Here is a 13,384-nt window from a genome sequence, read left to right as displayed (position 1 = left end):
GAAGCAGGCTGATTAATCTAGGTAGTAGCGTGGTTGAGAGGCGGAGCTGTGGTGACCGTAAACTGCTTATGGCTCAGACAGACATTTACAAGAAATGAAGGGTTGTGAGGACTGATGGAGTGTGATGGGGAGGAGCCTGTGATCTCTAGAGACGCTAGTACATGGTATCAATAAAACTTTGCGACACATCTGACAGGCTTACACAGAAAAATGACTAAGAACAAAACAATACTCGGCATCAGGGGTTCACGTAAACTTTAGAGATCACTGCTTGGAATTCCACTCGAGGCTGAAGGAAGTGATCTGTACTGAACAGTCATCAGATAAGACATGGCAAGTTGTAACACTCGGATTGTGTTGTATTTTGTGTCAGACCTCTTTCTGAGTGATTTTGTTTAATAGAACAATGGAAGTGGGCTGTTTTCAGACTAAACATAGTTGTGAATCAAATCAATCATTGGCAAAGGCAGCGGATGATAACAGGTCAAAGGTCATAAGTACGATGGAAGCAGATTTTATTATTACAAGGAAGCTTATCTTTGAGGACAAAACTTAACTGATTCTAATGAAATCATGATATCATATTGCGGAAGTGAGGGGGGAATCATTCGATGTGCCCGATTGGCTACTTTATCGAGGGATTTCCCTTCTTCAATCTCGACACACAGATTACCAATTAACTTAGTGCATTTATATCACAGGCGAATGACACAAATAGGAATCTACCTATTTATAAAGAAAACCCGAATGCAGAAGCCTTGTTTGATAAGGTTTAGGTTTGCCGAGGTTGACTGGTGATGCCGTACAGAGTTAATCAGTCTTTCTTCGCTCATCTGTAGTGATTAATACACATGAAAGAGCACAGACACTTCCAGGAAAAGAGACAGTTGTGTTTCCCTGAAGTGCCCCTAATCTCCACTGCATCTGGCCTCAACTTACACAAACACACACACACACACACACACACACACACACACACACACACACACACACACACACACACACACACACACACACACACACACACACACACACACACACACACACACACACACACACACACACACACACACACACACACACGTGGCTCCTGAGTGGTGTATTTCCTTTTGGAACCGCAATGCTCCCCTCCAAAATGCAGAGACTGAAAGACACACAAACACACACACACAGTTTCACTATCTTTGTGGGGACTCTCCATAGGTGTAATGGTTTTTATACTGTACAAACTGTATATTATCTCCCCTAAGTAACACTAACCCTACCCATCACACACCAAAAAATTATGCATTTTAACATCTTCAAAAAACAACAAAGACAAACATCATTTAGGATGTTCATTAACCCATTTCGCCTGTGGGGACCGCGGGCTGGTCGCAAGCTTGTGTGGCTAACCTGCACATAGAAACGGCCGTGGTTTGAGCTTTTGAGCGCTCATGAACGGAGAACAACCTCAACTGATAAAGGCCACTTTTTGGAACTTTTAATGAAAAATTGTTTCCTTTTCTTTTTTAAGTTTAAAAATAAAAGTTTCATTTAAAAGTTTCAAATAAATAAAATAAAATAAAATAGTGGTAATATTTGTGGCAATATATATATATATATATATATATATATATATATATATATATATATATATATATATATATATATATAATAAATTCTCTGGTGTCATTTATTTTTAAATGAAAAGAAAAGGCAAGTAGCTTATCTGCACTACATCAAAACCTACTCATTGAATAGATAGATGTTTCTATGGAAACTCGTTACACAAGATCAAACTGTAATTATTAAAATCTATTTATGGTTATGATGCTGAAGACCCCTGGGAGTGGTTTTTGTAAATTGACAATGTTTGAGACCACAAGCTAAATTCCAGGAAGGCAAGTGATATGGCTACCCACATAATGGTTACTATGACAACACTCATCTCTTGCCATCCCACATCAAGGTAGAAGGTCCCCATGACCTCCACTGAGAATATGTGGGCAGGACTTCCAATTTACTGATTCACAAAGATACATTTGTTTCACACTGACAGAACACACAGAGACCACCTTTGAATAATCCCCTCACCTCCTTTTCCATACACAAACAGGTGGGTTTTAAATGATCGAATGAGTATGTGTTAAAACACACACACACACACACACACACACACACACACACACACACACACACACACACACACACACACACACACACACACACACACACACACACACACACACACACACACACACACACACACACACACACACACACACACACACACACACACACACACACACACACACACACACACACACACACACAGCATTCTCAGATGTTAGGGCTTTAAAGGGATAGTTCACCCAAAAATGAAAATTCCGTCATCATTTACTCACTCAAGTTGTTCCAAACCTGTATGAGTTTCTTTCTTCTGCTGCACACAAAAGAAGATAGAGTGAAGATTTTTGGTAACCAGACAGTTGATGGACCCCAATGACTTTTCCATACTATGGAAGTCAATGTGGTACATCAACTGTTTGGTTACCCGTATTCTTCAAAATATCTTCTTTTGTGTTCAGCAGAAACTCACACAGGTTTGGAACAACATTAGGGAGAGTATGATGCGGAATCACATTAAGAGGGGTTTGCGACTAGTTTTCAAACTGATTTTTGGGGCCCCCAAAATTCCCTTTCACATTTAAATCTAGTAGGTGAAAAATAAAATGAGCAAGTATACAACTCTAAACATCAGTAATTATAATGGCTTTGCAATGTAGCACCCGCAACAATCTTGCCATCTCATCTATTTACAGTGAAATACAGGCTGCTGTATTGTGGCAAGTCATATGGCTTCTCTCAGGCACATGCCGTGTAATGCAAACCACAAGTTAGTGAGCGTGTGTTCTTTAGAAATATCACCCCTGTGAGACTGCTTTCAGCAGAAGGCATGAGACACTATCAGCACAAGCTCCTGGAACAAGACCTCTAGGGAACCCGCCAATAAGACTCTCATGAGACTTCAGCCTGCGCACATCCATTTATAGTTGCTCTTAATAAGTTTCATATCAACCTGTTTCTCAGACCAGAGGAACCGCACTGAAGACAAAGGCCACGTTTATTCATTCAACGGATGCTTTTATGGAAAACCAACACATTCGTGATGACCATCGCAGCCTATTTTTTCACAGAAATGCTTATCGAAGGTGAACTGAAAGTGTTTCACAGCATATTACTGCATGACATTCATTTTCAGTTGAAGAGGATCTGCTGATAAGAAGAAGTGGGACCCTTGAATTACGTAGTTCGTTCACTCATTGTAAACATCTCTGCTTAAAAAACTTTAATTGTAGGAAGTGAGTGTAGGGGTCAACTTAATGCAAAGTCTCTGGGGAAAAGAATAAACTGAGATGCAGTTTTCTCAGTATTGCACAGATCCATCACTGGTTTCCGGACAAACAATGAAAAACCCCTTCATATTCTGGGAGTGTTTAGTACGATTGCATGGAAAATGGACTAAGACAAATAACATCCTAATAAACAGCCCACTTTACACAGTAAGAAAGAAAATAACCTCAGAGTTTATTTCCATGTTAGCAATTTCCCCTCCCACAGGAATGTGGATTTCACGAAATGTCATCACAGTAATAAAATACGCACGCTTAGTTCCAAAAATTATATTTATGTATAATCTTTATTTTAAATAAACCCTATCACAAGAAGAACTGGATTCCAGTTCCCCTCTATCATCAAGAGACCCAAGCACAGAGAAGCCCACCTATTCTAGGAAATGATGACTATCGGGAACTTCACTTAGACTTGTTGATATTTCTCCAGAACAGGAAATTTGCACATGTATTTTGACAGATTAACTACCAAAGATAAACAGTGTGGGGGGACAGATTTAATTGCAGATTAATGTTTAATAAAATTCAGCTTCTTCATAAAACTTAATTGAAATATGAAATTAAAAAAAGGTAAGACAACGGAAATGTACATCAGAATAATTTATTGCATGACTTGGTAATTAGTTATAACATTAGATCAAAACAAATCTTTACACTGTGTACAAACTATGATGCCCTCCGCGTTCCTTTTCGACAATGAATTTAACCTCAAAATACTGATATATGCAGAATTGTATTGCTTTAAAAGGTCATATTTTACAAACTCCGTTGATAAAGCTTGTGAGTGCGTTTCTTTAGAGAGAAAAGCGTCCAGTCACGATTACCACACATTTGCATCTGTGCCACACCGCAAGAGCGTGAGGATCCCTTCTATGTGCTGCTGTCTATAAACCAAAAATTAATTTTCCATTTCAGTCTATTAGTGACGGTAGTCCAACTACTTTAATCTGTAAGTGAAATAAATGAGTCTTGAATTACTGTTATTACACACCAAAGTAAAACGAAACCACAAATACATCATACCCAGCTTTGATTAAGTGTGTCCAGCACAAGCTCTTGATGACCTCTAGAATATTAAGTGTTAAAGAACATTAAAACACACCTAAAAAAAAAAAAAAAAAAAAATGGAAACCTCGCCTCAGCCTTAAAAAAAGGAAGAGAACACCTCGAAATACTTAATGACGTAACTGTACGAACGAAAACAGGCATATTTATCCTGTGACGGCAGATTGCAGAATCTTCCAGAAAGAAAGCAGACGCATGAAGGTACGGCAGTGACATAAACGCTCAGGAATGAAACTCGATTACATCAGGTTTGTTCACCTGATGGAAAAAAAACTCACTTTAGAACGTGACAGACAAAAGCGAGTCAGCATTTTTTATACAAATAGGCTTGGTGGAGCAAGAGTGGATGGTTGGATGAACCTCCTACGCTGCCAAAACTGAGCAAGAGTTCACGAGTTAAATGATCTTAAATGCACTGAATTAAAACAGGTCATTTTAAGCACATACTTTAACTGTTCCTTACGATCTCCAAAGAATGACACAAAAGGGCTTTTTTTTATTTAAAAAAACCCCACCATTGAAGTGCAAATGAATGTTCAACCCAAATGAAATATACCTTCAGAAAAGAGCACCGCTGGATAGACCCAGAAGTCTTTGTACATTCCTCAGTGTTAAGACTGGTAAAATCAAGCGGGCAATCCCCACCAACCCACTCAGATATATATTTATACGAACACGCCCCTTCTCTCTGTCTGCTCAGCATCATAAAACCATACGCGCACACACTCACAAAACAGACACACATGCAGAGAAACAGCTGGAACACCTCAGCACCAGAGCAGAAAGAATAATGCACAACAGAAAAAAGACTGTGCTTTAAGCAGCACTCGTGATGAACAATAATGTCATTGTTCTGAGAGTGCCGTTTTCCTCTGAAATGCATCATGGTTTTGATGTGAAGAGAAGTATTGTTAACCGCTGTGTTGAAACAGTCGGCAACTACACAGATACAATTGAGGGCCCGAATCACTAAAGCTGAAAGCATCTGCAAACCAGAATCGGTCATGCTCACATTGAGTAATCAATAGAACATGCAATTCTTGCTTTAGTAACCTGGCCCTAATTTCTTTAGTACTTTTTAGTTTTAGCAGCACTAGACATATCAGTCTATCGCGGTCTCCTCCTCCAGGTCTGGGTTGTCCTCTTGGTCTGTCTCGGGCTGAGTCATAGGTACCTCCCTCTGAACCTTCGTCAAATCCTCTGTTTCTTCACAAAGCAAATGCCCAGACTCAGGAGATGCCTCATCTTCCTCTGGTATGACTGGAATATCCTTCCTGTCGTCTTGAGACTGTGCGTCTAGCGCTACCATGCGGTCATCCTCTGTTTGGCCAGCAGAAATAATCTCATCCGCATCCTGGACTGAGGACTGGGTGCTGAAGGAGCGCAGGCGAGGCGGGTCGGCGGGGGGCAGCAGGGTCAAGGAGTCCACGCTCAGCGTTTCGGCATCATTGTTAGACAGGAGGGAGATGGTGGGTTGCGGTGCAGGGGTGAGGCTGGGCGCCAGGGAAAGTCCTGAAACAGGGAGAACAGGGTTGGTTAATCCCACACAAGCCTCTCCTTACTTATGGAGGAGTGGGGTGTTACACACATGCAGAAACATCTATTCATACTGAAAAGGCAAACAAGTCAAAGGCAGTAATGCAGACAGTGTGGAGGAGGAGAATGTTAGCTTTGTTAGGTTGTTTGTAATGTGTCTAAGTTTGTGTGTGCTGTGGTAGATAAATGTGTGAGATAATAAGTTCTGCTGAGATGATTGGCAGACAGGATGGATTGATAGATGGCTAGATACATTGATAGGCAGGAAGAAAGGTAGAGGGACAAACAGGTAGAAACGTGTATCTGACGTTCTATCTGACCTAGATAGGTCAAATAATAGACAGATGGCTAGATAGACCGATAGATAAATGGATAGTTGGTTGGATTGATAGATGGCTAGATAGTAGAAAAGCAGACAGGCAGACAGACATATAGATAGATGGATGTCTGCCCAAAATAATTATGTGAATGTAAAAAGAGGAACCTGACTGGCAGACAGCCATGGAAGTGAAAAGATGAACAATAAAAAAACTGAAGGGCTGAAAAACAGGATCTAGGGAGGCATTAATTCATAGAGTCTTTGGATGTCATCAGCCTGATAATACCATGCACTTCTAAAGACAAGTTTCACAGTTTCTACAATGATGTTTACACACACACACACGTCTGGTTTACTATCTTTGTGGGGACTCTCCATAGACTTAATGGTTTTATACTGTACAAACGGTATATTCTATGTCCTTACACTAACCCTACCCATCGCGGAAAACTTTCTGCATTTTTACATTTCCAAAAAAACTCATTCTGTATGATTTATAAGCTTGTTTACCCATGGAGACCTCAATTTAGGTCCCCACTGTGACATGAGTGCCCATGAGTCTGTGTGCATTCAGGTTGAAGTCCCCACCAGGATAGAAAAACATGAACACACACACACACACACACACACACACACACACACACACACACACACACACACACACACACACACACACACACACACACACACACACACACACACACACACACACACACACACACCTTTAGTTTTTAGTAGCACAATGCCAGTCACTGGAAACTAAGGGGGCCACTCTGCATGGTCAATCTACATTAAAGCGTCACACGGACATGCCTGTTACGTCTGCCTGGAGCTCTAAACCCATTCTCCACCGTGCCTGTCATCCTCTGACAGAGAAAACACGCACCTCCGGCCTTCCCTGCCAGACCTGACTAGAGAACAGAGGGACAGATCAGAGCGCATCCTACAGACATTAATTACAGCATCTAATCTGAAGGGTGCATGGAGCAAAACCTACACCCAAAGGATATTATCAATTAGCATTACATGCAAAGCACGCTATTTTACACCTACATAGGGAAACAAAGCAAGATTATGGTGACAGCTTGATTTGAACTCTATAGCTCATTGGTTAGCACTCTAGCTCAGAAAATGTTTAGCCTTGGTGCTCATGCAGGTGATCTGGGTTCGAGTCTAGCATGAAAAATATCTTGATCCTATTCCTACTCTCTCTCCCAATGATTTCGTGACTCTTCCCTATATCTAGCTGTCTAATAGAAGAGGAAAAGGGGCACAAATAAAATTTAGTAGAGTCAACATATAAAGCACCCTTCAAAATCCATTTTACTTCTGTAATGAGCCAATACAAATGAGAGGCAGACCATTTTTATTACATTTTGATACACTACAAATTAATTTGATTTGGAATAACATGCACTCATGAAATGTGCACAATAAGACCAGGAACATGTTTTAAGAAGGCAAAAATGGTCCATTTGAATTTCTTGTTGACTTTAACTCTATGCAGGTTGCATACGTGCAACCACACTTACACTACACCGTCTCTGTCATAACAGACATGTACCGAGGAAGAAATCGATGTCAGTCTCACCACAAATCCACACCTTCAAAACAATACGTCATCTGCTACCGCCGCTTCTGTTTCTAAGAACTTCTCTTCAAAGATGTACCGCCCCACGAGGCGTTAACAAACAGTGAATGTGGTCAGCTCACACTGCTGCACTCTGTTGTTTGTGACAGTGGCCCTTATTGAAACAACTTATTCATGTGACTTCAGAAGACTATTTGTCCAATTTGTATTTATTATTAAATTATTAAATATGGACAGTTTCACTTCAGACAAACCCCAAAAGGTCACTGTATTTCAAAATAGATCATTATAGTGATTCAGAGTGTAAAAGGAACAGAGATACATAGTGAAAGAAACAGAAAAAAGCCCATGACCGTATTAGTTAAACGCCCCCGCCACAAGAAAGTAATCTGTAGGAGACTTCACAGAGGCCACAATACTCCACTCCTCTGTTCAGAGAAGCAGCCAAATGATTGGTTCCTGGTCTCTTGTGGTGTGAAGACTTTTTGAGCTTTCAGGTTTTTCCAAAACCATACCCGACCACCAGTGTTCAGCTCAGAATTGCAGTGTGGGAGGCAGAGAGCGAGATAAAGCAGCCAATGGCTACACAGAACTTTAGAGGTGAACAAAGTCTCTCAGGGACCCTTGTTCTATACCCAGCAAACACATTAAAGGATTAGTTCACTTCAAAAGGAACATTCTGTCATCATTTACTCACCCTCAAGTTGTTTCAAACCTGTATGAATTTCTATCTTCTGTTGAACACAAAGGAAGATATTTTGAAGAATGTCAGTAACCAGACAGTTGATGTACCCTATTGACTTCAATAGTAGGAAAAAAATGACTATGGAAGTCAACGGGGTATCAACTGTCTGGTTACTGGCATTCTTCAAAATATCTTCCTTTGTGTTCAGCAGAAGATAGAAATTCATACAGGGTGAATTTCTTGAGGGTGAGTAAATGAGGGTGAGTAAATGATGACAGAAGTTTCATTTTGAAGTGAACTAATCCTTTAATTCCTGAGAGACCCTTAAGGGGAACATTTAAGTTGTAAAATAGTCTTCCACTGAAAGATCTACTTGACCATTGCTTACCCTAGAATTTCTTTCTAAATGTGCCAAAAATGGCTAGCTGACAAGTGCTCACAAGGATGAAGTGGAAAGAACATGTAATTACGTGTATATACACATTCAATCATGCATACATGCCCTTGAATTAGCAAAGAATTAGAGTATGAGCTGTGAGGCTTTGAAGGTATAGAAGAGTATAGAAACATGAGTCCTAAGGTCCTTTCACACCAAGAACGATAAATATGAAGATGACTATATTAGTGTCCACACCAACGCAAGAATAACGATCTGTCTCTTATAAGCAAGCACGTGCTGCAGTTATATCGTCTGACACTTTAAACGCTTGTGCTCTATAAAGTCGGATGGATTCTGATTAGCTGTCAATGTTTTTACCATTCATCAGCTGAGGCGATTCCAATAATATCATTATTGGTATAGATGTGGTGTGGACTTCCCTATTCTCAAGAATGATTATTCAAACTCTATATTAATAGTTATTGCTGTTGTTATGAATGGGCTTTAATCATACAGCTATAATACTGCTGCAGCAGTTTAAAATCTTCATTTACAGGGGTGCGACTATAAAACTGACACTGTAAAAGCTACTGGGACAGAGTTTAAAATCCCGCCCTACATTTTTTCTTATTCCAGAGGCCGTTTCACTGAGGGAATTGGGAAGAAAAGACTATTTCAACTTCCATGTCATGCTGCCTTTAATAAAATGTTTTTTAGGGATTGCACAATCATAATAAATTGCAATTCAAGAATTTAAATTCCTGTAGCTCAAACCGTAAAGCATTAGCACTAGGAATGCCAAAGTCATGGGTTCAATTCCCAGGGAATGTAGGAAGAAACTGATAACATATCTACCTTGAAAGCATAAATGAAAGTCGCAATGCAATTATTGCAATTATTAACTTAAAGGGATATTTCACCACTGGAAAGATGAATGTGTATTTAAAATAGGTCATTTATGTAGAAGAAATGTGAAGAAATTTTTGAATTTGGAGCTTTCTAGCCTGAGAAAAGCCAGAAAATGTATTTTTGGCTTATGTGGATGAAAGACAACAACTCCCAGAATGCACTTGCTTCGCTGCCCTAGGAGGCCACTCCTACCGGTTAGAGAGCGCAGTTGAAAACAACAAGAAGGTTAGGCTACTAACTTAGTGAGTCTCCGTGACGAGTTTGCCCGTGATTTCGAGATAGCCCAAAATGTCTGGGATTCGGCTTTTGCGTTCTACAGTCGCCATTCATTATGTTTACTGTGGCGAGCAGGACGAGGCTGACGGCCGGGGGAAAAAGGCGCGAGGCCGGTGGCGTCATTACTGAGACGCGCCGGTCTCGCAGACTCGCATCTCTCACGGAGGAGCGGGAATTTTCTTAGCAATGGTAAAACGCACATCAACCGATCACTTGTTTAGCGTTCATGTAAACACTACATTCAGACTCACCAATCAGAATGAATTCAGTTCGATTGAAACAAAAGGTGTGCATGTAAACAATGAATGGCGACCGCAAAAAGCAAAAGCCGAATCCCGGACATTTTGAACGATCTCGCCCGCCGGACAAGTCCGGGAAAAGGAGGACGGTAACCCCTACTATTCAGCTTTCTCCTACTACTCAGTTTTCTCCACAGAACAAGAGCCTGCTAGCTTAGCTTCCAAAGCTGACACTATGTGTACATTCTGTGAGTGAGATCCCACCTCCTATGGGCGGGTTGAAAACATGCGGAACAACGCCTTCTACTGGCTGTAGTCTTTAGCCTCTGGCCAGAAAATCCTCCGATGACGCAAAATGACGATTTTTGCGTCATCGGAGGATTTTTTCCAGACAAAAAATACATAAATCTCTCGTCTCAGGGGGATATGAGGGTGGAAAGCACGGTAATTCGAAAATACTACAGGTTTCCTACTAATACAAAGCTTAATGCTAAATCCTGAAGTATCCCTTTAAGAACTCCAATCTTATTCCAGATCTGTGGAAACGCATACCTAGTGTTAAACTTGCGGAACATAATCAAGATCACTGTCTTTATGTGGTGACTGACTGACTGACAGAAAGACATATGATGATGCGAGACACAATGACCAGCACTGTTTGCTGAAAATATACAAAGGAAAATAAATAATAGTTTTAATTTTTTTTTTTACTGTGGATATCATTAGTCTATTAAGTCTGATCTACTATGTGAGAAAACAAAAATGATTATGCCATCTGCTTCTTTGCAAACCTGATACACATGTGGAGGTGCTTAGATTCAGAGGAGGGTGTGTTGTAGCATTTGTGTGAAGTGTTTTGGTTTTTCAGTAAAAGCAGTTGATAATCAAATGGGGTGGTTGAGCAAAAGTAGAGAAGGGAGTGGAATGAGTGTAATTGTATGTTTTACCTGTTTGACTCTGTGTTGCGGTGTGTGTGGATGTGCTGCTGGATGTGACAAAGTCACAGGGGCCGGTGGGGCCACTAGAAGGTGGTGAGGTGAAAGAAGTTGATGTGGGGTTGTGCTGCGCAACATGGGCAACTGCAAAACCTGGAAAACAAAACACATGGTCACATATAGATCGCTAAGACACTGACAGACAAATCAGTGCGATACTTTCAATATTAAACTTGTTTTACTGATAAAAACATCTTGTCCCCTATCTTGTCAAAATATTTCTGTTTTCAAACAAAAAAAAAAAAAAAGAAAAAAAAAAGAGATGAAAATAAAGCAGCTTTATATACACAAACAAATACACACCTTTACTTGCTGATAACTGAAACACTAGTCAGATTAGATTCCTAAATTTTGGTACAAATGAGAACAACCTTAAAGTGATCCAGCGGCAGGCAAATAACAGGTCAAGGTTTTTTAAAACACTCGGCATGACACCAAGAGTTCTGGGAACCACAATCTCTTTTACCTGAACCAACAACACGTCATCAAAAGAGACTGAGAGACAGCTATTAGTCATCTGTTTCCCTAAACAGAGAACTAACTTTTGTGAAATTAAGAGCATCACAATCCTACTCAAATCTGAAAGTATCGATACATTTTGTAAATATTGAGAGATTTCCTCTTTGTAGTGAGGGGGCTTTTGAGGGGGGGGGGATTCAGCACCAATTCATCATGGGAATGACAGATGCAAGAGCTGCACAGTGGTCGGAGGGATTTTGAGGCATTCCTCAACCATTAGGGGTACATTTATACGACAACGATATGCTTAAAATGCTTAAAAAGTTTTTCCTTTGAGTTTTACGCGTACAGACGACACCATCAAATGATCCCCATTCACACGGATACGCGAAAACGACAAAAACCAATGTATTCTGCTGCCAGGGCATTAGATGACAAAGAAACACTATAGATTGAACACGTAAAACGCATGTGCATGACAACATCGTTTTCAGATATTGGCGTTTTTGTTGTTTACACTGAGACACTTGCACTTTGAAACCTGTTTTCAAAAGTTCCAGGCACCCAAAACGCTGTTGTCGTGTAAATGAACGGCCAAAACGCAGTTTTAAGTTTTTAGTTAAAAAACGGTGTTGTGTAAACAGCCCCTTAATTCTGCAGTGAGTTGGGCAGCTGTGTTTTTATGCTTTTTGTATATAATCCGGGTTAATACCTGGACATCCCCTTCAGGGAGCTTCCTATTTGAGTCGACAGTTACTCCTGTTGGATGTGGTTCGTGTCCTTTGTGGTGGGATACCATAGCTATCCATACACCACAAAGACTTGCTGTCCTGGTCACAGAGGAGCCAGCGAGACAAGCACCAACAATTTGTCCTCTTTTGAACTCGGATATGTCTCCCATTATGTTGTGTGGATTGCAATATTTTATGTACAGCTGTACTATTGCTCTGCTAATTCAACCCTCACACTCTGATCTTACTGATGGAATGTAAAATCACTGAAGATTAGCCGCAAGCTTGTGCATATATACTGTAGGTGTGAAACCTCCAACACTAATTGCCAGTGTTTCAGTTTCATTGTCCAACCAATTTAAACAGGATTTGAAATGAACTGTGTCTCTCATCAGCCAATTTGGCTACTACATTTTTAAGTTACCAGTCATTCAGAACTTCTACTAGCTAAAACATAAATATCATAAATAATCCAGATGAACAAAGTCACTGCTTAGATTTAACTATATTTATTATTAAATCAGATTCTGAATCATTGAATTGATTTTAGCTTTAGGACAGTCAATCATTTTTTGCGGATGTCATTCAAATGAAATAAAATGGAAATAAAAACTAAATTCTCTGTGACTTCTCTTATAACTGCTATAAGTTTACCTGCACGTAGCCATAAAGACAGGGTGCTTTTTTGCCCAAAAGTCTTGGACATGCGGCATTTATGAGAATGGGTTAATTGTCTCCTAGGGCTCTGGTGGAGCGTTAACCGGTTCTGTACTCGCGTTCAAGTTCAAGGAGGCAGTCCAAAACA

At 40.2% G+C, this 13,384-nt stretch overlaps 1 protein-coding gene across 5 annotated transcripts in view; it reads right to left on the bottom strand.

Annotated features, from left to right (window-relative positions):
• Window positions 1-3,982: 3,982 nt before the first annotated feature.
• The window catches only part of clec16a (C-type lectin domain containing 16A), a 57,949-nt gene continuing 48,547 nt past the window's right edge, over window positions 3,983-13,384 (bottom strand). For 3 of the 5 annotated variants that reach the window (XM_082136447.1, XM_082136448.1, XM_082136450.1), the window contains 2 exons: window positions 11,342-11,482; window positions 3,983-5,972 (listed from right to left, as the gene is read on the bottom strand). In XM_082136447.1, the coding sequence (XP_081992573.1) occupies window positions 5,563-5,972; window positions 11,342-11,482 (551 nt within the window). In that variant the 3' untranslated portion in view covers window positions 3,983-5,562. Of the gene's footprint in view, window positions 5,973-7,037; window positions 7,227-11,341; window positions 11,483-13,384 lie in introns of all 5 variants that reach the window. The other 2 variants (XM_082136449.1, XR_014197213.1) reach the window with 2 other exon arrangements.

The sequence above is a fragment of the Leuciscus leuciscus genome, assembly GCF_965113295.1.
Source record: "Leuciscus leuciscus genome assembly, chromosome: 1".
Classification (NCBI taxonomy): Eukaryota; Metazoa; Chordata; class Actinopteri; order Cypriniformes; family Leuciscidae; genus Leuciscus; species Leuciscus leuciscus.
The sequence above is the reverse complement of the archived record's forward strand: the minus strand, read 5'-3'. Positions and strand labels throughout refer to the sequence as shown.